Source organism: Dermacentor andersoni, chromosome 9, assembly GCF_023375885.2.
Source record: "Dermacentor andersoni chromosome 9, qqDerAnde1_hic_scaffold, whole genome shotgun sequence".
NCBI lineage: Eukaryota > Metazoa > Arthropoda > Arachnida > Ixodida > Ixodidae > Dermacentor > Dermacentor andersoni.
Genome location: NC_092822.1, coordinates 96,973,298 through 97,000,473, shown reverse-complemented (window position 1 = coordinate 97,000,473; position 27,176 = coordinate 96,973,298). Strand labels below are relative to the sequence as shown.

The 27,176-nt window shown below is 44.4% G+C and overlaps 1 protein-coding gene across 1 annotated transcript in view; it reads right to left on the bottom strand.

The window, feature by feature from the left end:
• Positions 1 to 325: 325 nt before the first annotated feature.
• Positions 326 to 27,176, bottom strand: part of twf (twinfilin actin binding protein) — a 39,773-nt gene continuing 12,922 nt past the window's right edge. The window contains exons 5-8 of the mRNA XM_055069312.2: positions 24,768 to 25,100; positions 19,066 to 19,216; positions 5,439 to 5,560; positions 326 to 1,919 (exon numbers count right to left, since the gene is read on the bottom strand). Of these exons, the coding sequence (XP_054925287.2) occupies positions 1,764 to 1,919; positions 5,439 to 5,560; positions 19,066 to 19,216; positions 24,768 to 25,100 (762 nt within the window). The 3' untranslated portion in view covers positions 326 to 1,763. The remainder of the gene's footprint in view (positions 1,920 to 5,438; positions 5,561 to 19,065; positions 19,217 to 24,767; positions 25,101 to 27,176) is intronic.

Sequence of the window (27,176 nt, the reverse complement as noted above, 5' to 3'; positions counted from 1 at the left end):
CATTTTAAAAGATTAATTGACTAATACAGCTCAATTTTACTTTTTTTCTTCAGTGTCACTTCTAAATCTAAAACTGAGCCTTTGGACTCTGCGCAACATTAAGTTTAACCTTGCATGACATCTACAGCTGACAGACTGCATTGCTAAATTTTTTGCTTTCCACCTACTGACAAAACAGCAGCAAACTTATGCTGCCTTTGGCATAAATACTGCCCGACTGCGTGATCCAACCGGAAAAGTGTCGGAAGCGGCTTCAGTGAGAAGCTTGCTGTTTCAACAGCTTCATTCAGTCGAAGCAGACGCCAAAGGTATAAGTCGACAAGGCTGTGGGGGGTGTGCTTCTTTAATTTCCATGTTCTTTATAGAATATGCTAGAATAGCTGTAGACAAAGGCACCTTAACAGCAGCAAATCCATGATGTAAGAAAACACATTTTGTGTTAATCAAGTGCAGCACCCCTTGCAAGGTGACCGCCCTACTTCAACTCTTGCTCTTGCAAAATGTGCCAAGGCATGCAACTGTGCTTGGAAGATACTACTATCAGGTGGATCTATGACACTTGCACACATGCATGACACAAAGTGTGGCACAAGATTTCAGTGTAAGAGGTTAGAAATATTGCAAAGAAATCAAGAGACCACAACTTCACACTCTGGTTTTTTGCCACACCACAGCACAAGCTACCTTGCCAGGGGGCCAACACTCCAGTGCAAACACAAGCATTGGCAATTAAACGTGTTCTGCATCTTCATCAGCAAGACATGTAATTCACCTGTACACATGTGATACAGGAAATGAAAATAAAAAATAAAAAGCTCTACAAAATTCAAGTACGCCTATTTTCACAGGTCTGATTCAAAAACGGAGGAAACAAGGAGCTTATCACACAAACATATAACAATGTGGCCAACGATCACTGAAACCATAGAAACCATAGAAGAATTACATTTGTGTGATTACAGAAGCATTTCTGGTTCTTTCCTTTGCAAAATAAATAAACACTTCTAGTATGCACCACAAGTGCAAGCGTGCACTTCGTGTGTAACGCTCCACTAGCTTACCAGTGACACAAGCCATTCTCCCACTTCATTCCTCAGGTATTTTTGTGATTGTACAGAGGTGTATTGGGTAGATCACCTTTTGAGCACCAGCTTGTGGCAGTCTCGATTGTAATGGTAGATGTAGCAGCACATCTTATAAGCATCAAGTGCTATGAGGAAGATGGCCTTGAGAGAAGACGACACCAAACCCTTTCAAACTATCTATGGTATGAATACTGCCTAACCACACAACCAACCCATAAGAAAGTGAGGGAAATGACTTCAGTGACTGGCTCGCTTCTTCACCAGCTTCACTCAATCGAGGCAGCTAGCCAAGATAAGCTCGACAAGACTGTAAGGCTGTGTCCATTCATTCCTCTTTATCAAATGTGCTTGATTAGCTAAACACCAGATTTCACTGTACTAACCCAGGCACAGTTGTGAGATGGCTGGTTAGGCTAACCACCTTCATCAAGGGAGGCAAACGTTGCATAGTGTGACAGCAGCAGTGCCGCATCGGCGCTGACCAAGGAAGACACAAGCTGCACGCTTATGCATCAGCCAGAGCAGAAGGCGCCTGCCTATGCTCTTGTGCCGGCGATGACATTCGGCAGCTGCACAGCCTGTCCTTCTCACAACATTGCTGCACCGAGGCCACACCACCAGACTGCACTGCCGGGCAGACGGAATACGGAGGCCTAGAAATGGGCAGCTCCACGGGCGTCAATTTTCGGGATCAGTAGTCCGGATGAGGCGTCGAGCCCCACGGTTGGCCGGTCCCTTGGGCTTGGCAAATTTTTGTTTGCAGATGTTCTGCTTCGGGTGCAGCTGGTCGATCAGGAAGGCCTCATTCAACTCGCTCGGGTCATCGATTTCCACCTGGGGAAGCAATAGACCGACCAAGCGATGCAAAGGACCTTTTGAGACACCTTTCACCTGAGCTCCAAAATGTTCTAATGGCCCCCGCCGACATAACAAAAAATTTTTCCCAAACGCCATCTTGTATTAGCAGAGAGATCAAGAACGAAATGTCATTTGGGTAGTGCTATAACTGACACGGAACTTAAACATGATCTTAAAACATAAACCAGTACCAAGTTGCCCAGTTTACTATTACTCTTAAAGAATAAAATACCTCCCTTTGAGAGACTGAGAGGTAAGTCTTTAATTTGTATGTGTTTGATATATTGCAGTGTGTTTTGAAGCATGTTGCGCTCATGTTGTGTGCTGCGCGTACTGACTGGTGTCAAAGGCCTAGTCAGGTGGCTCTTAATGCCGCCTTTTGCCTTGGCACGAAGACAAACCCCTCTTGAGCATTGTTTTGTCAATAAACAGATAAACAAACAAACGAAACCAATCTTACAAATCAAAAGTGAAGGGTGTCCTATTCTATCAGTGCAACATGATGCCCTGCTCAGTGACAGGTCATGAAGCGCTTGTTTTCGTGGCTGAGTACACATGGTTTCTGCTGCACAACTTAGAACAGCTCCTGTCACTGTGACATTCAAAAAGATTAAAGTAAGTGACAGCACCTGAGAACAGGTGCTGTCACTTACTTATTACTTACTTACTTATTCATGCTATGCCCTAGGAAGAGCAAATGATGGTCAAGTACAGAAAGAAACCATGCAAGGGCAAGTGGCCTTCGTATAAGAATGTGGATCCTTTGCTGTGCTTGAAGAAATAACATTTGGTGCAAATATCTGTGACTGCATAACCAGATATGGGTCATTCCATGCCAACTCCCAACCCTGGCGCTCGAGAAAAATCATTTCTCTCAAAAAATTATGAAAATATTACAAGTATTTTAAGCATTACTTGAACCCTATTTCACCCAAATATTTTGAACGTTAAAAACATATTTGCCCATGTGAGCGCCATTTGAATTTCAAGAACTGATGGAAAACCAGGTGCAAAAAAACAAATTCACCAGAAATCTACCATATTGTGCATTATCTCAAAATGTGGGGTTTTGCGTTGTCTGAACATTGTTCTTTCATTATAAAACAGTTTCACAAAATAACTGTGTTTTTTACTCCTTAGCACCGAGGTGAAAACGCACAAATTCTAGCGTTCTTGAGAAATGTTTCACAAAAGAAGGTCAGGGGAGGAAACTTGGAATTACCTCTATAGAACTGTCACTAAAACTTTCTATCTTCTAAAATTTTATTTTCGTCAGAATTTTATTTTATTTTCAGAAGTGAGCATACGCATCGGGTAACCAGAATCTGTTGCGGAGGGCTTAAGCAGGAAGTGCAAAAACGCATTGAATGGAAGCAGTGCCAATGCTAGAGCAAAGAAAGTTGCTGTGGTACCATAAATTCATTGCACATAATCTCAGAAGAATAGCGGTGAAATCGGGGGTGGACGTGGTTTTCTCTGCCCCTGAACGTCTACAGAAGCTATGCAAACAGGTTAACACAGAGAATAACAAAAGGCACGCATGTTCTACCCAACATCGCAAACAATTTGTATTCTGTACTCATAATGTTGTCTATGCCATCCCACTTTCATGCGGAAAAACATATATTGGTCAAACCGGCCGATGCATCAATGAGAGATTAAAAGAGCATCGATATAACGTCACTAGGGTAATCTCGGGTCATTTGGGTATTCACTGCCGAGATTGTTCCAGCAAGCCCATGTTTGAAAGCACTTCCATTCCGTATAAGGCTCATAGCAGGATGACGAGGGAGATTGTGGAGGCCTACGAGATTGCAAAATTAGAGCAAGAGTGGTAAGCAAGCCTTCGGTGTCACTATCGGAAAAGGCGGTACGATTCCTCGGTTTATCTTTGTGACCATTGCAGTATATATGTTTACCCCATGCCTTACACACGTGTACGGTTCATCGAAATGCACCACTGAATGTTCTTTTTTGCTGTTACGTTTATTTCCGCTAGCACGGCATATATTTATCGATGCGTGTGAAAATAAAATCTATAGGTGAAAGTGAAGCGCTGTGTCTGTGTATTTGTTTCTTTCTACGTCCTCGTTCAGTCGCGCTTATACACTCTACCATGGATTCTAACCAACTAGCCCGCCAACGTGTTTTAACCAAGAACTTCATAACCAATGAACCATTGCAGCGGGTTGAAATAATCAACATTGCCACACTTTGATACTATGAAACTTTATTACCATTGTTTGTATTTGCTTTGTTTATCTTTTTACCCACCCTGCTTGGACTTGTACAAGGTTTCCAGTATTGAATAAAGAACAGCAACGTTATTAGCCTTTTCTGCTTGGGGGAACCATAATACGTTCCATGTGTCCTGTAGTGTCAGATGGACCTACTAGAGAAATCAACAAATTTCCAGACGTACTATGAGGTCATGCAAAAATGGAGGGAGCTTGTTAAGAGTGATAGAATCAAAAGAATATCGGTGGTACAACAAGGAATAGACAGTAAATCTACATAAAACAATATGCTATGGTAAAATCTCAGTACAGTAGAACCTCGTTGAAAGATCCTGTTTCGTACGATTTCCTGGCACCAACTTTCGTGAGAGCGAACACGTAAATTGACCTAATGCAGTTACGGTTTTGTTTGACCGGTTAGTATGTTCCCAGAAAACACGATCTTTCGGCATCAATATTCAGTGCATTGCCCAACTGTAATAACATTTTCAAGCCGCTAGTTCCCATGTGAACAAGTAAAGGCACGAGGCAAGCAGCTGAGAGCAGTAGGCACAGTAGGCACCGCAGCAACTTTCCCACAGTGCTCGCCTGCCAATGTCACGAGGAAATGCTGACACACTTACTTTGCTCTCCAAGTGCCAGCAAATTTCCTCCTGGGTCATTGCAATCACAGCTATCACTGCCAACGCTACCACTGCGATAAGGATCGTCATCTAACTGTTTCACAGCACGTGTGCCACAGCGCCATTGGAAGCGCTTTTAATCGGCGATAGCCCAAACGTACCACCATTCTTTCTATGCCACAGGCGGTGTAAACTGAGCGTCATGTTTTGCTCTCACGGCATTGCATTCCAGAGTTCCCCACTAGCTCGATTCCACTTTGGTATACCATCGCTGCGTTGAAATACGTAGATCGAAACACGACATCTGTAATATCTTACAGGGATTATTTTAATGACAAGGCATTTACACGTTTTTAGGATGCTCATAGTGACGTTAAGATGAACAAAGCAGGTTTGGGTCGTTTGGGGCACCCATGCTATTTGGGCACCCACGAACCAAAAGATACTGCTTGGGTTTGGTGCACGCGGCAGGAGGAGATGCTAATTGCTAGGGGCCCCTAGTTTTCTGGGCCCCGAAAGACAATATTGGCACCTTGTCTTTCAGGGCCCCCTGTCTTTCGGGGCCCCTCTTCTAAAACAGTCCATTAATTTTCATGAGTGTACAGGAAAGCACGTGATAGCTGGAGGCCCCCTACCTTCTTGGTGATGGTCACGCCAACCTGTGTCTCGATGGTGTCCACCAGGGGGAGTTTGCAGCTGGAGTACAGCATGCGTTCCTTGACGGGGCACTCGCTGCCAGCGATGGAGTAGATGAACACTGCACGCAGAGGCAGCACAAGACACAGTGACACAAGTGACGCTTTGGTTCTATGATGACCAGCAGTTAGGAAAGAGAAACAGCTTATACCTATGCCACATAGGTGAGGTTAATGCCATTAAAGTGTAGGGCCTTAAAAGGACCCTAAAGGAAAGATTATGCTTCAGTAATAATGAATTTATAATTCGTAGCAAGAGCAGAAAGCAAGTGATAAAATGATGAGAACAGAAAATCGAAGTGGCGCCACCTGTCGTGAACTGTGGTAACTCCTGTGAAGTCAGCACTGGATGGTCCACAGAGAGCACTATAGAGAGAGGTCATGTGCAGATAACGTCAACTTGCTCATTTTGGTGAGCGCGATTTAAATTGTGGAGCCGCAGGGGGAATTTCGGCCACAATTTGCTATGCAACAATGTGAGGTATTGGCTCACAGAAAACGATGATGGAATTTTAGACAACACTCTATCAATCTAGCACGACTTAATAATTTCCTTTGGCGCCCTCTGGGTTTGCTAGTGTCACTATTTCAGCACTTGCTGCTACACAGATATTTTAATCAAAAGAACTGCGATGATGGAAATAGCTGCAGTAAATGCAGTAAGTTTCGTTACATCCTCGGAATAAGCTATGTAGTGGGTAAAAGTCCGCAAGACGCCACTGACCAATCATGAATGGGCCTACTTTACTTTATTTGGTTATAAGGTGGTCACAGTGATAAGGCAAGGGTGCAGTTAGGGGGGATGAGAAAGAAAACATAAGCATGCACACAAATGAAAGGCAATACCAAGTTACAGACGGACTATTCAGACTCAGTGGAGATTACCTGAAATGCCAAATACAGTAAAAGCTCATTAATTTGAATTACGGGGGATGCTATAAAAATTCGAATTACAGTAAAACCTCATTAAACCATACCCGCTTAAATAGTAGTTCCTTTTAAAAGTAGTACTATAGTCAAATCCCCAAATCAGTGGCCATTGAATGTAATGTGTTTTGTACCCACATAAACCGTACCAGCTAACTGTGTACGTATCGGTTAACACGTAGTGTTTCCACTTTTTGTCACGCAAACACGGCTGTGCGTCGTCTTGATTGGGTCGCCCGGTAGAACAATAAGCCTCAGAGATTGGAACCATGTATCAGAACAACGGCCTCCAAGCGCCCTGTGCGTTTGCGCGTGAAGCCACATCAACATCCATATCATTTCGGCGCCGTGCCAGAGAGCGTTGTGGCGTCATGCAAACAAGGACTCGTGTCATGCCGAGCTCGGATAAAAAAAGACTCCGGGTGCTTAGCATAGAAGAAAAATTAGACATCATTCATGCTATCGAACGTGACACGAAGAAGTCGGCACTGGCATGCAATAGGGATCTACTGTTGACTACAGTGTGTGCCATTTGGAATGCGAAGTTGCTCAGCAGCGCTGCTGCAACCGCAAAGAGATGTCGGCTACGAGGTTTGACTTTTCGCCATCGTTGCCTCTGTCGCCGAAGTGTGTCGCCTAGCCACAGTGATGAGGACGACATGAAAAGCGACAGCACGGGTGATTCAGGCCCAACAGTGGCAGAAGCTGCGCATTAAGTCAGCCTCATAAGTGCAATCGTTGCGACGAGAACAGCACCCTGCAATTAAAAAGGCGCCCCGCGACTTCTGCAGCGCGACTGGCCCGTGCACGAAGAATATGCAACGCCAACGAGGAATATACGATGCGTGCGTTTGCCAAGAAAAGGGGGCTGGCCAAAAAGCTGGCTGGCAGCTTCAGTAAGTTTGAGGCCGTGGTCATTGCTGTTCGGCCGCTGCGGCATCAAACAAAAATAACACTTTTTTCGCGCAAAGTGAATAAATACTGCCTGTTTTTTTTCCCTTTCATCGCACTCTGAGTTGTGTTTTTAAGATGTAAGTGGGTGATCTCATGATAGTTCGGTTAAGCAGTACTACCGTTTAGTACGTACTTTTCCAAGCTCCGGCCAACTATGGTTAAACGAGGTTTCGCTGTATACAAAATTTGAACTAATAAAAGTGCGAGAAAAAATTCGTTCAGTTAAGGTGCGTATACAGTCCGACATGGCGTGAGCATGCGCGCACATACGCTACATCACGTTGGCGTAAACAATGTCTATACTGCGAAGCACTGGAGAAGCCAACGTAACCGGACGCGGCCAATGCAATCAGACGTGCTCGACGTCAAGATGGCTGTTGCTCCGTCTGCATGTTTGCCGCACCGACGGGCACGGAGGAAAAACAAAGTCGCAGTTTCGCCCGAAAAGAGAAGCATCGATTACAATAGCAAATTACTAGATAGCTATACGAAATAAGGATAGTAGTTTTATCGGCCGTGTAACCATGTAGTCATTCGCTTACTAACTAAATCAGCGTAGATTACAGCGTAGATATTTCCGAGATTATTTTCTTTTCAACGGGTTATGCTACAAGGCAACAGCATGCATTAACAATTACCCCCTTCGCTAGCCACAAAAATTGCTTTAAACACTCATTTTTTCTCACGGTCGTAACTGAATGTAATCAGCTGTCCAACGATGTGGCGTTGCAGCCATCCCTGAATTTGTTTATGTCCTTATTGTGTAATTTCCTTATTTTTCGCTCTGTTTCATTTGCACTTGCAGTAGATGCATTGATTGACTTGTACACAAAGCGAATCTTTTATTTCATGATATCTGTATTGTCTGTTTACTAATACATGTAATTTTTTCTTGTTTGCCGTGCTAATCATGTCATAATGATGCATCCCCATCCTGCAAAAATCCCGTAACGGGGTTGCAGTATTTGTAAATAAATAAAATAATAAATAAATAACATGTATGTTGTCACGTGCGCACAGGTAAACATAAATATATTTAGCTCGATGACCACGGAAACTCATTGAAAAATGCTGGAGTGAGGAATCGCGGCAGTAGCAGCGAGCGAATTGAGCTCCGTACAGCTCTCGCTTCAACGTGAACGAAATGCAGAAAGTACATCGCATACAAAGTTACCAGCACTACGCGCACTTTGCCAACATCGCACATCACGTTCAAAATGAGGCCCATGCGGGTGCACACTTTGGCCATATCGCAGATCACTTTCAAGATACACCATTCGGGTTTAGTGCACGCAGCAGGGGGAGATGCTAACTGTTAGGGGCCCCTTGTCTTTCAGGGCCCCGAAAGACAGTATTGGCACCTTGTCTTTCAAGGCCCCTGTCTTTCGGGGCCCCTCTACTAAAACAGCCTATTAATTTTCAGGAGTGTGCAGGAAAGCACATGATAGCTGAAGGCCCCCTACCTTCTTATCACAATCACGCATGCTCGCGCATGCGTGATTGAGCCGCGTTGGCCGGCTCACTCTCGCATGCTTTCGCTTGCACATACAGCGCACGGCAACGATGTTATTGCCTTTGAGCTTTATACAGAGCCTCACGGGAGAGGAGCGACCTGCAACAGAGGTGTTGGCCATGCCTGGCCAAGCGCAAATGTGCGTCTCTCCAATCGGGCCTAAACAAAGGGCCGCAGATGGAAAAAGCAAAGCTGTGTGGCCTACGCAGCGACGCCTGCATCGCCAACGTGCTCCCACACGCTAGCACTCTCCCCATCCAAGATGGCACGGAGTTCGAATTATCGGTGGCGGTGCGGATTTCCGTGTGAATTAGCGGGATGTGTTACATATTGCTTTCAATACACCACTGAACGGAGTGCAGCGGCTACTTCGAATTATCCGAAATTTCGAATTAACAAGTTGTGAATTAACAAGCTTTTACTGTAATCGAAAGCCCCAGAATAATCGGTGCGGGTTACGTGCGGATTTTACTTTGACGGGTGACTTCATGGCAATGCAAATTTCCCCTCTACAACAGTGTGTGCTGCATTGCCATGAAGCCACACCACAAGGCACACCTTTGTACACCTTTATACACCTTTATGGTTACATTTATCGTATTTTCAGTACGGGTTACACATGCAAAAAGACAGTTTTGCCGCACCTGCTATCAGGATATCAGCAGCTAAAATGTGCACTGCTACCTAAAATATGGATTGCCGGAGCTGTAGCACTGCTGCCTCCATATTGAACCAGTAACTAAGTCTGTCAGCCTCGGCGAGGGCTGACTTCAGGGCTATTCTGTTAAAAAACTTGACCTTACATTCAAATAAATACAGCACATGTATTTTAAAGTCTGTTCCTCGTGTGCAGAACTGTTATCCCTGGGATAGATTGTACATTCAACAGTCGACCAAGTTGTGAGACTGCACTATGCCTAAAGTGACAATGGGAACTAATGCCATTAACTCCTTCATTACTGCTATAAATGTGCTCATTTTTTGTGCTTCTTTATGTTTTCACATTTTATTTCAAGACTAAGTAGTTGCAACGTACAGATGGTGCTTTCAACGGTGCGCCGCACGTTGCCTTAGCGAAAGTGCATGAATACGAAACCATTACTGCGTCTGCCCTGCTAGTGTGCAATCAGTTGTAGGAAATGCAGCTGAGTGTTCGCTAAAGCACTGCGCTTTATTCATGGTGCAAAATGTGGACCAGAAGAGGGAAGACCTGCACAGTAGTTGGCTGTAAGAACAGTGACTGGCATATAGAAGAATGGAGTGAATCCGTGTGACTAAGTTCGCAGAACGCTGCTACACAAAGACTCCCTGTATTGCTGGCCTTTCGCGATGCTCAGCTTTCCTCGAGGACAAAAAAAATTCACTCGTTCACCAACATTGTATCGCTAACATCCAGAGAAAGGACTTCGAACCCGTAAGGTTGGAAGAGTGAGTACCACTTGTTATACGGTGACAAAGGAGTAGTGTCGTTTCCTGGAATAGTAAGCTCCTTGCAAGTTAATGCTACACACAGTCAAGCATACGCCCACTCTACCGTCCATGTATCAAGAGTAAGTGAATGGAATCAATACACATAAGCATGAGTGACGACGGCACCAACCGCACATGAATGTTTGAAGCCAAAAGTTTCGCAACAATCTAAAGGTGAGCGAGTGACCAGCAAAAATGCATCTTTACTAGAAGCTATTACAATGTACAGAATACAGTAGAATCTCGGTGATACGAACCCAGCTGATATGAATTCGTAAAATTCCCCCACCGAAATGCACTGGGTACAATGGGCCAAAATTCGGATGTTCCGAGGACATTTCCGCGTCGTGCCGGGTGATACGAACTTCGGTACCACGACCGTCGGACTACCACCGGCGCAGCGTGCGCCAGTGCTGGTTTGGCATTCCGCGGCAGCAGGGAGGCTGACGAGGCAAGCGAAGCTTTCTCTCTCTCTAATTTTTGGGGCGGCCTCTTCGCCTTTTTCTTTTTACTTTGTTGTTGCCCGAGGCTAGCGCCGCTGCTTACTGGTTCGTTCGCCCTACGAACCAGCCAACCCAACCAATCGGGCGCGATTTGTCCTCTCCACATTTCTCGCAACCCTGCACGCCCGTTCCGCCGGTCTTTATGTTACAGCCAGCGCACAGATCATCACACCAGCCGCAGCTCCCGCTTCTTTATTCCCTCGTGTGCGACGACTACGGAAGTGCAGCGTGTTGTTTGCGTGTGTCGTTTTACGAGCATTGTTCGCGTCAGCCTGAAAGGTACTACAATCAGTAAGATGTCGCGAAAGCGGAGGGGGCTGTCCTTGAAGGACAAACTGGATATCTTAAAGAAGGTGGACGAAGAGCCCAAGAAAAGGTGCATTGACATGGCCAAGGAATTAGGCCTGCCAATTTCTATGCTGTCTACGATCGTCGGTCAGCGCAACCAAATTACATATGCAGAATGTGCAGCACTTTGGCGTAAACTCCAGAGAAGCGAAGACGGCTCACCATGTAAAGTTAGAAGAAGTTCTCCTAACATGGTTTAGGGCCAATTTATGCTCGAGTCGTCCATTGCTGCAAGCCGCACCGCACGCTTGCGGTCGCGCGAAAAATTGCACGTATCCAGCACTTGCGCACAAATTACCATTTACACTGTGTGCACAGTGTATACCTAACACATTGTAAACCAATATTTGTGCACAAGTGTTTCATACGTGCAATCTTTCGTGCGACCTCACGCGTGCGGTGCGGCTTGCAGCGATGGGCAGCTCGAGCGTAAAGTGGCCCTTAAGAGGAAGCTTTAGCTCGGGCCCAACTCCGACACGGCCTATTCAAATACATGTAAAAATGCAAAAACGTTTTTCTGAGATAACCCCTGGACCGATTTCAATGAAATTTGTTGCAATTGAGAGAGAAAGTTAAATTCTAGTGACTGTTGGAAGCGGAATTTTCATTTAGGGCTTGAATTTTGTTCAAATGATCTTCAAATATTCAGAAATTTGAAAAAAATAGTAGCACGACGTTTACAATTTCATAGCTCTGCATCAAAAACAGATATCGCGGTTCTGTAAACGGCATCCGCTAGATCATTCAAAGCGGACAAATTTGATATGTCATTTTGCATCTTACGTGAATTTGTTAAGTTGTTTACGAGGTTTCTGCAAAAGTTGTAATTATATATTAATAAATTTTTTGAGATTCATGTGTATGCTGTCAAATTTGTCCGCTTTAGATGTGCTATCAGATACAATTCACAGAATTGCGATAGCCTTTTTTCTTGCCGAGTTACGGAGTTGTAAACTTGATAGTTTCGTTTTCTGAAAATTTGCGATTTTTGCCAATTTTTCATAAAAAATTGACAGCCTAAATCGAAAATTCGAAACCAACAGTCACTAGCTTTTAAGTTGTTCTTTTAAATGCGTCAAACCCCGTCAAATTTGGTACAGTGGTTGCCGAGAAAAACGAATTCTCCTTTTACATGTATTTAGATAGGAGCACCCGAGCTAAAGCTTCCTCTTAAAGAGGTCACCGAAGCCGGCGTCAACATTGACAGAAAAGTTCTGCGAAAAGTAGATGAAAAACTATGCACGCTCTCTATATTCTGCGGCATGCTGCGACATCCGAGACTGTGCGTGAGAACACTACAGCCCAGTTCTTCAGGTTTGAAAATTCTCTGCTGGCCGATTTCGCGGAGAAGAAGACTCAGAAGGACATACGTGACTTCTTTCCATGTAAATAAATGTGTTTTTTTTTTGTTTTTTTTGTGCGTCTCATGGTTTCGCGACGGATTTCGCTAGTTTATTGGGGATACGAATATTTTTGCCTCCCCTTGAGGTTCGTATCACCGAGATTCTACTGTATCTACATTTCAAGCCTGAACTGTGTGTGGCAAAAACAAATCTACCACAACTGATCATACCCATGAGCAATTAGGCAGAAAATAAACAGACAGCGACCTCACCAAGGAACATTATACTGAGTCGGAAACGTATGACAAGCCACTGCTTCAAAGTGATTTCCGAATGAAAAATAAAGAGCAAAAGACATTACAATCCTAATTTAATTAAGAAGTGAAATGTTTGGACAGCTTGGAATACATTTCCAGACTGCTTCTAGTACAAGCACCATATACGCTGCTTGCACTATTTGGACAAGGCATAATGAGCCCAGAAAGCCTAGGAAGCCATGGCCAAAGCTTTGTGCCGTCCGCCAAGTCGCAGTCTACGTATCTCAAAAACACAAGCTTGCCGAGCCACACTGAGCGTCATGCACATCCATTGGAAACACAGAGACAATGGACACAGCTGAGGCAACCAATGAATGCGTTACCACGTGATCAAACATGGCGGTGCTCATAGGGTGGGCGGCTGTGAAACGGGTCTAAGTAGAAAGAGTAAAAAAATCTGAAATGTACAAAATGTGCACCTGCTTACGAAGTCAAATCACACAAAAAACTATTATGAAGATTTGTTGGCCTCACTACTAGTCAAAGTGATTCCTATGGTATGCAGGAAAACAGTGACCCATAAATTAGAAAACGGGTAAGTTCATACCTATAGACTACTTTTATCTCTTTTACTAGAGGTGTGCGAATACCTAATAGTAGATTTCAAGTCGAATATCAAATCAAATCAAGAAAAAAAGCCAAATATTAAATCGAATATCAGAAAATTTTTCACACAATTTCTTGCTTACAAATTTTGGTCCAGAAAATATGGTGCTGCATATGCTCGAGAGTCTCCTAGCATTGCATAACATGAATGTAGCGAGTACCAGTACCTTAGGAACATAGAAATCAAAATATATATATAGTATGATTCACATCTGCTCTCACTAAAGGGAATGCCAAGTTAGCATGCCAGCACTAATTACAGCTCAGTTCTAGTATGCGAAAAAACGGAAAATATGTTTTCTTTTTTATCAACAGAATTTTTGTTCAACAGAATCAACTGTCAATTCTTTTTTCTGAACCTAATGGATTAGCGACGTTCTGTTGTACTGAATACCAACGAAGTTCCCCGTTTAATAGAGGGCCTGTGTTTTGCGGCAGTTGCGGTGAAGCCTACTAAAAATGGATAAAGGCCACTGTCACGAGATAGACAGTTCACCTTTGATACAATGAAGTCAGTATAGTTAGCAATTCGCTTTGCAATATCGAAATTTCGCTATACTGAAATTTGACCTTTTACACAAGTAAGCATATTTACTGATGAATTTTTCTTACATGGAAGGAGTTGCAAAATTTTCTTAATTATCAAGCAACCAGAAAAAGGAAACTTGAATGAGAAAGACGTGTTCTTTGATTTCTTTAATTGAGAGTCGGCAACGAAAGTCGCGGTTTCGTACTGTGTCAATGATATCTAGATGTCAATGATATCTATCATTGATATCAATGATAGCCGTACAAAGTAAAGCCAGCCACGCCTTCACATCTACTCTGCTTCCACGGCTGATAGTGTAACCCTCATCGGGACAACGCTATCGTGAAAAGTGAAGGCAGCGGTGAGCAAATGCTTCGTCTGCCTCTCTCTTCAACACGTGTCCGGAAATTGATACTATGCAACCTACCGCACTGAACTGGTAGGAGGACAGTGCACATAATGCCAGGCTATCTCGGCACACCCACTTTTTACACACATGGCAGATCGCCTCTAAAACCGGGCATGTGTGCTTACACGTGCGCAGCAATGGCCAGGCTAAAAAAAGAGATGTGTGCCAGTCTGCTTCCCCCCCCCACCACTGCCTCTCCCTCCCCCCCCCCACCTCCCCCTTTGCACGCGCTTTATCGCATTACCACAAGCTCGCTCCCCTCTTCTGTTTCCTCTTGCTCGCACGAATAGACGGCGCTCATCAAACCACCATCCTTCTCAGCTTACCCTTGTACGCTTTAACTCTAACCCAAAACATACAGCGCATGGGACGTGATATGATCTTATTGAACTTGGACTTTATGTCACACCTAACACTGCTCCACTTCGGCGGTCACTTTTGGTCGCATGGCGAGTGATTTGAGAGGCGCATTCATGAGCGGCCACATGTCATTCAGCCATTATGACTATCTGCGTTTGCAAAAGCTTTCATTTATTGTATTGGTATTCCTTCGCAGTGGCACTGAAATCTCATTACGTTGAAATCATGTATAGATGCTCTTCGTTATATTGAGTTTCTAAATATATGGTGTTCTATGGAAAAGAAGTTGTGAAAAGTTAAACACATTGCTACATAGAAAATTTCATTATACTGAAGTTCGTTATATAGAGCAGTGGTTCACAAATGGGGGTTCGCAAAACCCAAGCCAGCAAAACAAAAAAGAAGAAAAGAAGAAAGAAAATTTTATTATTCGAATGCGATTAGAAAAATAGATATTAAAAGATCGAATATGTGGCTGACTGTGGAGTAAAATACAGGGTTCTTAGCATTTGGTTCTATCTAATCCTTTAAAGCCACAGGGTAAGGGTTCTGGTGAATTGGTCTGGCAGTGTCCGCAGTGATTATTTCGTGCTTGGTTAAGTGCGTGGGACCCAGTCCTAATGTCGACACAAAGCAGCTCTGTAACTGGGCTAATAATGCGAGGAGTTTTTGTCGTTCTTCTTGTGGCAAGGTAGTGCTGACGTCAAAAACAGGAGCCAGATCCTGTGCAGATGCTTCTTGAAGCATTGAAAAGTAGCCCTGAACACCTGCAACATTGTCGAAATAGGCCATTGCCGTGCCCATTGGAAGGTGGCGATGCTCCGTGCTGAAATTTGTGAGCAACAAATCCATATACCCATTAACGACGTTGACAATACCTCGTGCAATTTAAATATCGTGAGTAAATAACAGCGGCATTATTTGGTCTGCAACTCCTTCCCCGTCGAATGGCACATCGCATGCCACAGAAACAAGAGTGCACGACAGAGGTGGTATGACAACGTCGTCATCACTGAGGCGTAATGAGCGGTGTGGTGCTTCTAAGTAATCAACTGGATCAGGGCTATGGTAAAATGTTACCAAATGGTCTGGGATGCTGATGACCGCACGACACTCCCTGAAAAAGTCCATTCCGATAATCAAGTCTTCACAGCACGTGGCGAGAATGATGAAAGTGGCGACGAAAGATGCACCTCCTATGTTGATTCTTATGTACATTGTCTGGAAGGCATCAGAAACCGGCCGCCTGCAGTCCTTATATGGGGCCCTGCCCACAGTGTCTTTACTTTCCCGAGACGAACTGTGAGGTCTTGACTTACTATGGAGAAGTTGGCACCAGTGTCGACAAAAGCTGTTACTTGCTGCTTGTCAACAAAAACAATGAGGTCTGCACTTACAACTTCGTCGCTGTTACGGCTCGTCGGCTTCATAGAATCCTGCAACGGAGGCTTTTTATTGTCGTGATGGCTTCCAACCTTACACCCAGAGGTCGCCACCTTTAGTTTCCCCAGCATGGGCTAGGCCCCTGAGGTCAGTGAAAGTCTGGCGTATTCGTGCAGACGAATGTGTAGGAGACGGAGAGCACAACCGGTGGCCCATGTCAGCCTGGTGATTTCGCAGCGACTCCTCGTCATCGGCTTGGCAATCGTCAAAATGAAAGCTGGTGGCTGGAGGCCCTTGAATTTTCGGCGTAGCGAGTAGTCACCGTTAGCATACCGACTGTCAAACCATAGGCGGAGAGGGCGACACGGTACGTCTTGATGCCAGCAATGGTGGGAAAGGTGGCTGACCCTGCCGTAGCTGAAACAGAGTGGGCGCCGATCTGCAGCCTGCCATACGTCCATTTTACGAAACTGCAGACGTCTAGGAGGTTCTTCCTGAGATGACTAAGGTGCAGCAGTCGACGGCTGGAGGTACGGCGGTACCGACATAACCGATAGTGAACGTCAGACCGCGGTAGCGTAGCTCATGAAATGCAGCTCGGGACTAAGGTTTGGAGATGAGAACGCTTGCCTGATTTCGTCATGTATGACTTTGGCGACAGACGTCATTGGCGGTTCCATTGTCGCAGTCGCACGCTTCCGAATTTCTTCATGAACAACCTTCCTAATCAGATCGCGCAGAGAGCGCTGAGCATCAACAGCTATAGCTGTGGCGTTGACCTCGTTGCTGCTGGACAAGTGATCGTACTGCCTGCATCGTTGATAAGGTGCTCATTCAATAGCAGTAGCTTCCTTGAAAGAATCAGACACAGTACTTGGTGGATTGCACACCAGTCTGGCAAACAACTGCTCTTTCCCGCCCTGCATGAGGTAGCATAACTTCTTATCTGTCATGTTTGGGTCGGCTTTACGACACAGACAGGCCATGTCCACGGCGAACATTGCAATGGTTTCATTGGGTTTCTGAACCCATAACTGAATTAGCCGCTGGCCACAGCCCCATCGGTCAACGCTCGCAAAGGTATCAAGCTGGTGGAAGTCACTCCAAGTGGACAGACTGCCTTCTTGGTTTTCATACCACACACGAGCACTATCACCAAGAGCAAAATAGACATTGGTGAGCTTTTGTTTAGAACTCCACTCATTGATCGTGGCGACGCACTCAAACTGGTCAAGTCAATCTTCGATGTCTTGAAAGGTGCCATCGTGAAAGTGATCCGGAATCCGTAATAGAAGAAGGGCTATCTGTGGCGGGCTGGACGAACGGACACTTTCAGGATCCTGTGGTGGGCTGGCGTCGGCCATGGGTGGCAATGGGTAGTGTCTGAAAGAAGGTTCCTACAAGGGGGTGAGCTCAGGAGCAAGGCCTTACAAACGACGACTGAAACGATGCACAGATGTTGCAATGGGTGACAGAGTGCCTGGGCTGGATGAATGGCTCCCAGGAGGGGCCCGGAGCATCGAGTTGTCGTACCCTGCACCTCTACCAGTGTGGCAGTGCAATGAAGGTAGGAGACGAGGACACGTATAATAAAAGCAAATTGTTTTAGTAGTCGAGCCTAACCTAACCTCCACTAGGCCAATGCACGAGACCAAGCCTACTAAAGCTCCCATCATTGTCTTTGTCATCAACATACAAGAGATGCGGCAATATTGTTGCGATATGGTACTGAATTCTGTAATAATTTCGAGCTGCTGGCAAAATTGCACCTGTAAAGCACACTTAGCCACTGCACACCTGAACTGGCGGGAAAGCCGGCCTCTCAACAGCAAGGGGCACGGCTTTGCGAACAGCGAGGGTGCCTTTCTTTTTCTTTTTGTCGGCGCCATCCCCAATTCTGGCTATTGCCTGAAAGCAAGTGCGAGATATGTGACGACTGGCACAAGGTCACATGCGGTATATTAAGGCACAGGTTGGCGCGTGGACAGCTAGTGGGAATTGCTCAATTCTCCAAGTTAACATGAGCCAAATGCACAATGTTTTACCAGCGACTTACCAGCCTAGCTTTGTAACATTGACAATGTAATTGCAATGTTCCATCATATCATGTGCATATGCATTACTAGATATTCAATTAAATAGTTGAGGCTTAAGTATTTGTATTCGAAAAGCTTTATATCCACATACCCCTAAAAAATTGTGAGTTTTCTTGTAGGCCAGTTTAGCCTTAGCTCATTCCCAGTTCTGGGACCTGCTCCTGGAACTGCGGCAGCAATCCGCACAAGATAATAAAAAAAAATAAAACACGTCAGGATGTTCGTTGCCAACTTTCTTCCTTAAAAAGAAAATATACACCTTTAACCCATCTGCATCGTCCCTGCAAGGAGTCCCCCATCACTTCCACCGGTCCACAAGGGGTCCCCGCCACATCCATGGCCAAGAACCAATGATATAGATGTTTAACTGTAGTATGTGTTGCTTAATTATACAAGCGCAAACCCGCTGTCTCCTGTCACAGTACGAGCACTGAGATGCCGAATAAATGTACTCGCAGGCCTTCAAAGCTATTTTTTACATGTCTGCAGCAATTCGAGACATTGGCAACAGTAAAATTGCATGCATTCATTTCTTCAGATGTCCTTGCGGTTCCTAGGGGTCCGAAAAATAGGCCACTGACAGTATATCTGACATTTCTATAGAGAGTGCACACACACACATTTTGTAAACATGACAAAACTCACTGAAGAACCTGAAATTCTTAGTACATTCTGCAGCTGTACACTTTTCACAATCCTGACGGTGCAAGGAAATGTGGAAAAGCTCAGCTTCCAATGGACGGAACTCTTTGCACCTAGAAAGGTAAGGTAGGACAATGCGGCACTGTGCAAATGACATTAGTCTTTACCAATGCTCTTGAATTTCTCCCCCTGATGCTTGTGGGGGAAGAGGAAAAGGTGATAGCGGGGATGGTCCCGAGGAACGCGATGGGCCAACCTGTCGACCGTGACATTGTCACGCACCTCCAGGTTGATTTCTTCCTTAGCTGGGTCTATGCTCTGCAAAGAACACAAGCAGCAGTTTAGCACTTATTCATCTACAATATATGCACCACCACTGTGGCAACTACAGCATAAGGGTCGACAGAAACTATACAAGTGAGAAAGAACCGCATTAATAAAAGGGGGTAACAAATACAAGTCACTGTGATAAATGTGAAAGGCACATGTTAAACAAACCTAGAAGGAGCTGTGCCTGGAATGCATAAGCAATAAGTCAGTGTGACAGTTTGTTCCAGGAGTGCAGTAGACATGCAGAGCTGCACTACGAAGGTGCTTAAGTTTTCTTGGAAACCAGCCTCATCCAAATGCAACAGATGACTGCCACAGCAGGTGCTTGCGTATAATTACTAAGGGCGTGCGAATACTGAATATTACATTTCGAATTGAGCATCGTATTGAACCAAGAAAAAAAATATCCAATTATTGAATCAAATATCAGATACCCCAATATGTTTCACAAAATATAATTTAATGTTTAGAAATTTTGGGCAAGACAACGAAGGGCTGCACATACTCGGGTGTCTCCTAGCAGTGCATAACAAGGATGTAGCAAGCTATCAATAACTTAGGTATATAGAAATCAAGACACAGTGGAATCTCGGTGACACGAATTCGACTGATACAAATTTCATTGTGACACGAATTTTCGAGATTTCCTGGCCAAAGTGCATTGTATATAATGTAAAAAAGTTTGGATTATCCACACACATTTATCACTCCGGTGCGGGCGATACGAACACACGAGCAGCAAACAGCCGATGGCAGTGTGGGCAGGAGGCCAGACGCATCAATATTTTCGTTGCGGCCATGGATGCGCGTGGGCTCAAAAGCAATCAGCCCTTCCCCGCCGACGGTATTCCTCTTGGCATGGTCACGCTAGCGGCGGGCAAGATGCTGCTCCAAGAAAACAGAACATTTCAACCCCTCGACACCTGTTCGTTCTCCCGGACCCCTTCCATCACTTATTTCCCTCTACCTAACTCTCTCGCTATTCCTTTCATTTCTGCTGGCTGCAGCTTGGGTGCCTCTAGCTTCCTTCTTAGTACTTTCTTTAATACACCGCGGCCGTGGCAGCAATCAAGCATTCCCCCTTCTTTCTGACGTTGAGTACTCATGCCATTTCACCTGCACAAGCGTGTGTCTGTTCACAAGCACCAATCCTCAAGAGCCATGTCAGCCCCCAAAGGTGCAACGTCGCAGAAGTGGAAGGCACTCTCTTTTAAAATTAGAAATCTTGAAGAAAGTGGATGAGGAACCGAAGAAAAAGCACGCAGACCTCGCCAAGGAGTTAGGCCTAGCACCATATATATCGACCCTTTGTTAGTGAGCACGACCAAATCATGCTCAATGTGCAGCGCTTTGGCATCAACAAAAAGGAAGCTAAATCTTCTCATCACATCAAGTTAAAAGAAGTTCTTCTGACGTGGTTTAAAGAAGTGACAGCAGCTGGCATCAGTGTTGACGGTAAAGTCCCGTGTGAAAAAGTCACGAATGTAGCACTTTCGCTTGACACAGAAGACTTTCAGGCCTCTGGAGCATGGATGCACAGGTTTAAAGCAAGGCATGGCCTTGCCTACAAGACCGTCTGCGGCGAATCTAAGAAGATCGACGTCTTTGCTGTTGAGGATTGGATGGAAGCAACGCTGCCAGCGTTAACTGAGGGCTACGAAGCTCGAGACATTTTCAACGTGGACGAGGCTGGACTTTTTTACAACCTGCAGCCTGAGAAGAGTCTGTTTTAAAGGTGAAGCCTGCCAGGGTGGGCAGAAGAGCAAGCAGCACGTGACTGTGCTGTTCTGCTGTAACGCCGACGGTTCGGAGAAGATGCAGCTGACAGACATAGGCAAATCACAGATGCCGCGATGCTTCAAGGTAGCCGGGCAGTTACCTTGCATCTATAAAGATAACAAAAAGGCGTGGATGACGTCGTCATTGTTTTTGGAGGTTGCTACCTACCTGGATGGGAAGATGTATAGTCAAAACAGGAAGGTTGTTTTGATTTTAGATCAATGCCCAGCACACCCAAAAGAGATGATACTGCAGAGCTTGAAAGTTGTATTTTTGCCAGCAAATGCCACCAGTCACTTACAGCTGCTTGATGCTGGCATTATCAAGAATGTCAAGCATCACTAGGAAAACTTGTTGGTGCAACGTCTCCTGGTGAAAATCGATTGCAAGAATGCAAACTTGCAGATCAGCCTTCTGGATGCCCTACACTTTATTGCAATGGCTTGGCATCGTGAGCCGCCTACGGCAATTGCGAACTACTTCAGCAAGTATGGCATATTCAAACCCAGTGTGGCCACCTGTTCACAAGAGCCAGATTCGGTCCAGATTGAAAATTAGGATCTACTTGGCGTGGCATGTTCTGCCAACAATTCTGTGACCTCGCGGATGGTGACCTCGCAACTGGCGCTCTATGAGGTGTTGCAGACGTTGTGGATGATGTGAACACATTGCAAGTTGAAATCACGAGCAACGGTGACCAAGGTAACTACAACAGCTGTGATGATCAGCTGCCGACGGCAGCAGAAACAATGCATGTGCTTTACATCCTGTGGCGTGCGGTTGCATCAATTTTCAGGTGACCCAAATATTTTCGCCGCCCCTTGAGATTCGTATCACCGAGATTCTACTGCACACAATACTCTTATTAAAGAGAACACTAAATTAGTATGCCAGCAATGACTACAGCTCAGTTCTAGTATATGAAGATCTAGAAAATATTTTTATCAACAGAATTTCTACTGAACAGAATCAAACGCATTTGTTCTGAAACTAATGAATTAGTGATGTTCTGTTGTAATGAATACCAAGGCGGTTCTCAGTTTATTAGTGGACCTGTGTTTTGTGGGAATTTTATTTATTGCATATGAAATTTTGCTTTGCAGTTTTTCTCCCAAATGCAGATGGGGTGTCCCGACTTTAGGTCAGTTGGGGTATCAAAGCCAATCTGCACGACAGACGAAATGGCTAAGCATCATGTGACTCAATCACTGTTCCACACGTAACTGGCCCTGTCTGCACAGTTTCGTTGTCAGGCTCAACAAGCGATTTTCCACCAGTCAAAGGTTTGGAAATCTGGAAAAATTCTGAAATCGGCAAATTCACATGAAATGCGCTCTGCTATTGTTGCCATTCGCTCTGTCTGCGTCCCATTGTCATTTCGACCGGTCCTGTTGATCTAGATGAACAGTGTGCGAACAGAGCCTCAATCGCAAAAACCATGCAGAAAAATAACAAATACAAAATATTATATAGCATGTGTATACCGGCAACTACAAATTTTGAACTGTTATGTATGCCACCACCAATAAAGACTGAAACAAGAAAGGCAGTGTCACAGTTAGCGTTATCTAAAGCACGCACAGGAAGTTGCTGGTGAACAGTTTACTGCATGACAACCAGCATTGTTTCTTCAAACCACGGCACCTGCCACCCTGCGGTGACACCCACCCTGTGAGCATTCTGCGTGGTGCAGCACCTACTGAAGGGCAAGCCATCCTTTTTTCGGGACGCTTGTTGTGGGTGGGTGTGTTTGGCGGCAGGCGACAGCCTCACTCCGTGCCAGCCCCCATACATTTAGGAATCTTGACAACTGTGGCCTTCCACAGCTGCGTGTGTGCTACGTAGGCACAGCATATGTGTTGCTACACCACTGCAGGGACTGGCTGCTGCTTGTGTTTCAATAAGCGACACACACTTGGGCCGACCCAGCTAGAACTGTGTGTGGGCTTCATGCAATAAAGGTGTGCAGTACACATTCAAAAATATTATGCACCACACCACAAGTACTGCCAAATGGATGCTTATGGCAGCAGGGTTGGTGGCAAGAGGTCACAGAGGCACGCCTACAAAGCCTTGATAGCTCTGGCTGTGTTACCAGCTGTAGCCAGCGGCAGCTGTGCCTCTGCAGATTTGTGATGCTTATCCATATAGGCATCGCTGTGATCACGCCATAGCCGGAAGCACAGGTGCATTACTTGTTGGGAGTCCTTGGAAAGTCTGAAAGTCATTAGCGTTGCAGCATCAACTACACTGCAGAATGAGCCAGCGCAGTTACGTTCTACCGGACAAAAAAAAAAAATTGTATGCACAACCGGTAGCAGTACTACAAGCCACTACTGCTTGAGTGGGCAGAAATGGCATTTGAGCACTCCTTGTACTGTGTTAGCATTATATGACTAAGCATTACACGAGTACATAGTAACGGCTCTAATGTTTCGGCAGTAGACTTCGTTGATGCGGGGTTGCAGTTTAATGACGCGCTGTTGTCAAGAGATACAAAAATGCATTTAATCACATAGGCACTCGGCAGACGTATGGAAATATTTCATTGCGGTGACAATTTCGTTGTCTCAGGATTTTATTATCCCAGGATTTGACTGTATACACAGAATGGGTTATTTACCTTTACCCATAGCACACCAACAGCAACAAGCCATCAACAGTCTAGGCCGACGAGCAACACTGTTTTTATATTACAGTGACCTTTTCTATGATTCTGTTCTGTACTGCTTATTTCGTCGGCTTGAGAAACTTGTCTGAATAAACTTGCTCGATCTAAGTACATTCAGATTCACCATCAGAACAGATTATTAAAAATATTATAAGGCTATTCTTGCAGTATACAGTGCCTTGCGATACCACAGAAGGGCAGCTCAGGCTCCACCACAATTTCTATTTTTCATCACCTTAAAGCTAGCTCTCTCAAGAACAGAAATCATTTTTATTTAAATTTGATTCAGTCTTTAGAATATCGCACAGGGAGTCCAAACTTGTCGATGTTAGAAAAAATTTGGGAGAAATGGCAGGTACACCCACACATACACTAGTAATGCAGCATACAATTCTAGAACTCTTGAATCTACACCCTGAGAGAGGTAAAACAGCTTACAGATGTGAAAACATGCATACAAAAAAGGCAGCAAAGGACTTGTTTTTAAACCTTTGCTTACTCTGTACTTTTTGATATTGTTTCTTGTGTGGTAGCAATTACTTGGTCTGTCTAGGATAATGCATATTATCACACATTGAAAGCAACTTAGAATTGAGAAATCCTGTGTGTGCTATGTTGAGCATATAATGTATTTGATATGTTGTGTTTGTATGGATAAGTATGGATATAGCATGTGTTTTATCAGTCAAATATATGGTGTGCTGTTGGCATTTGTGCGTAGCATGAGGGAATGAAGTCTGGATTATATTAGATCGCACCCTTAGAAAATATGTTAAGCTAAAACATTACTATTCTTATCACACTGAAAATTAATTCAATTCCACTGTTTTATGTCATGCCAATACTACTATCTCACTATGAGGCCCGCCACAGTGCATGGGGGAAACTCAGGATTCATTTTGACCACCTGGGGATCTTTAGTGTGCACCTCAATCTAAGTACACGAAGGAATGCCCGTGTGCTTAGATTGACATGCTGCTAAGCCACTAAGATGCTGTGGCAGGCTATTATTATTAGTATTATTATTATTATTATTATTATTATAGCTACTACTACAGTCAATGGCAAACAAAGAGGGAAAACTCTCACCAACTGAACATAGGAGACAGCGCCACCCTTGAGGTCGAAGAGGGCTGCCACTGCGTCGTCCGAAATGGGGAACTGCAGGCCGCGAAGAGTCTGGTGCCGCGAGTCCACACCAGCAGTTTCCGTAGCCTCGCTACGGCGAATGTGCCGCAACTCTTGCTCGGCCTGCGTCAACGGAGCAGGCGACATGTCGTGCTCCGACACCAGCACTCGTCGCACCCCGTGCAGGCGCATCTCGTCGCGCGACGTGCCAAACAGCTCATGCGTGATGTTGCCTCCGCCAAACTCTTTCTTCAAGGTCGCCTTGGTTGATGCGTACAACATCTTCTGACGCACCTGCAGGGTTGCAAATGCAATGGAAAGATCAGATTAGTGGTCTCGGTAATACATGCTGCTAGTGGCATGGTTCAAGGGCAGGCTGTTCCAATTTTGCTCTTAAATGCATTGATACTGAGTTCTCAATTTCAATAAAAACAAACTTGCTAAAAATTTGCTGTTGCAGATGTCGCACTTCTGTCAGTGAAGCAGGGTTATTTGAAGACACTACTATCAAGACAAATTATGAAGCAATGTTAGCTAATTTAAGTTAGGTTACTGAATAGCTCTGTAAGTATTCACTTTTTACTGATTAACTTTATAATTATTCACTTAGGGCACATATCCCAAACGCAGGTTAGAAGCTAAGCAGTAATGAAGTAGTAAGTACCCCTTCATCAAAAATTCTATGCTTAGCAGAAGTTTGAAAGGAGAAGTCTTCAAAATCTGTGGTAAAAGGCATGGATGTTTCAGTTAACACTTATCAGCACTCTGTTTTCCATCATGCTATTTGCACTATAAAAAAAAAGTTAACAGCAAAGCTAAGGGTGAGCGAATAGTAAATATTAAGGTGACATCAAATATGCATAGAAGAGTGCAAGAAGTGAACCGAATCAAATACATTTTTAAATTGTACTCGAATAATGAACAATTATTTTCATAATTAATATAAAGTTATTCACATCCTAGTACGCTCGACCTGCATTCATTAGATTCTGACGGGACCGACGAAATTTATCGAATGATCCAACAGGTCGAATGAAACAAGATGCAGAAAAAATGTAAACTCACACTGCTGATTCATTTGGCAGTACTTGACGAAGTCTAAAACACCCCTGAATCAAATGCACACCCACTTTCAATGAATACAAAGCAGGAAACTAATGTAGAAATAACATTAAAGCTACTAAATAAAGTAGAGATCTTATGTGCACCAATCTTTTTGCAAGAAAAATGAACAATGTCTAATCTGCGTGGCACAATGGCAGCTGGTTTTTTGAAGTCAGCTTTGCCGCACACCTTAAAGTCGGCTTTGCCGTAGTACATTTATGTTAAGCGGCAAAGCATACAAAAACCGCAAAGGCAGTTTTGGTTACGTATCTGCGGCAGTGTATCTATTGCTACATCTAGCGAAGTATGGAAAGCCAATTGGCCAACTATGTAGCGTGAATATTGTTGAATATCCGCTTTAACTGAATCTACGTACGTAGTTGGCAACCCTGTAAGCACAACAATGGCGGATTAAAGCAGTGCCTCTTTCAATCGTGTCCATCGTTATCCAGTCAATCATCTATATTTCAAGACACAATAATGGCAGATAATTGTAATGCCTCTAATGTTTAGCCAAATATCTAAAGTCATTTGACAACTACTTTGTTGATTATGCTTATTCTTGATGTGCTTTGCAGATTTAGATAGAAAATAAACATTATTTTTCTTGGTCTTTATCCTTAAAGGGTTAAAGCAGTGTCTGTTCCAATTGTGTCCATCATTGCCCAGTCAATCGTTACATATCAAGACACAACAATCGTGTGCAATTGTATCTCTATTTGTATTATCAAGCCAAGTATCCAAAGTCAATTGGCAACTATGTAGCATGGATGCTGTTGCGTACCCACTTTATCTAACCAAATCTATATGCAGTTGGCAACCCTGTAAGCACAACAATTAAAGCAGTTTCTTTTGTGCACATGTCCATCGTTATCCAGTTGACCATCCCATTTCAAGACAACATCAGCTTGCACCATGCACGCAATTTTCGGTCCAATTTTCTTGAGAAAAAGAGCGCAGATTAAAATCGGGTTACTACCATAATCTGACATTGTGAACTATGGCTCTTGTGCGAGAATCTTCTTAGGGTGGGACGAAAGTAGGCATTCTCAATGGGAGATGATGTGTCTTCTATGCACTCACTCTCCCCTAAGCTGTACCAAGACCAACAAGACCCAAAAGAAACCCACAAAAGGGACCTTCGACCAGGATCAAATTAATCAAAAAAGTTATCCAATGATTACGACACTTCCCAATGCAAAATGTGAGTGCAGCTCTATAAGTGTTTTCATTTTACGATGCATTGAGGCACGGAATCTGAGAGAG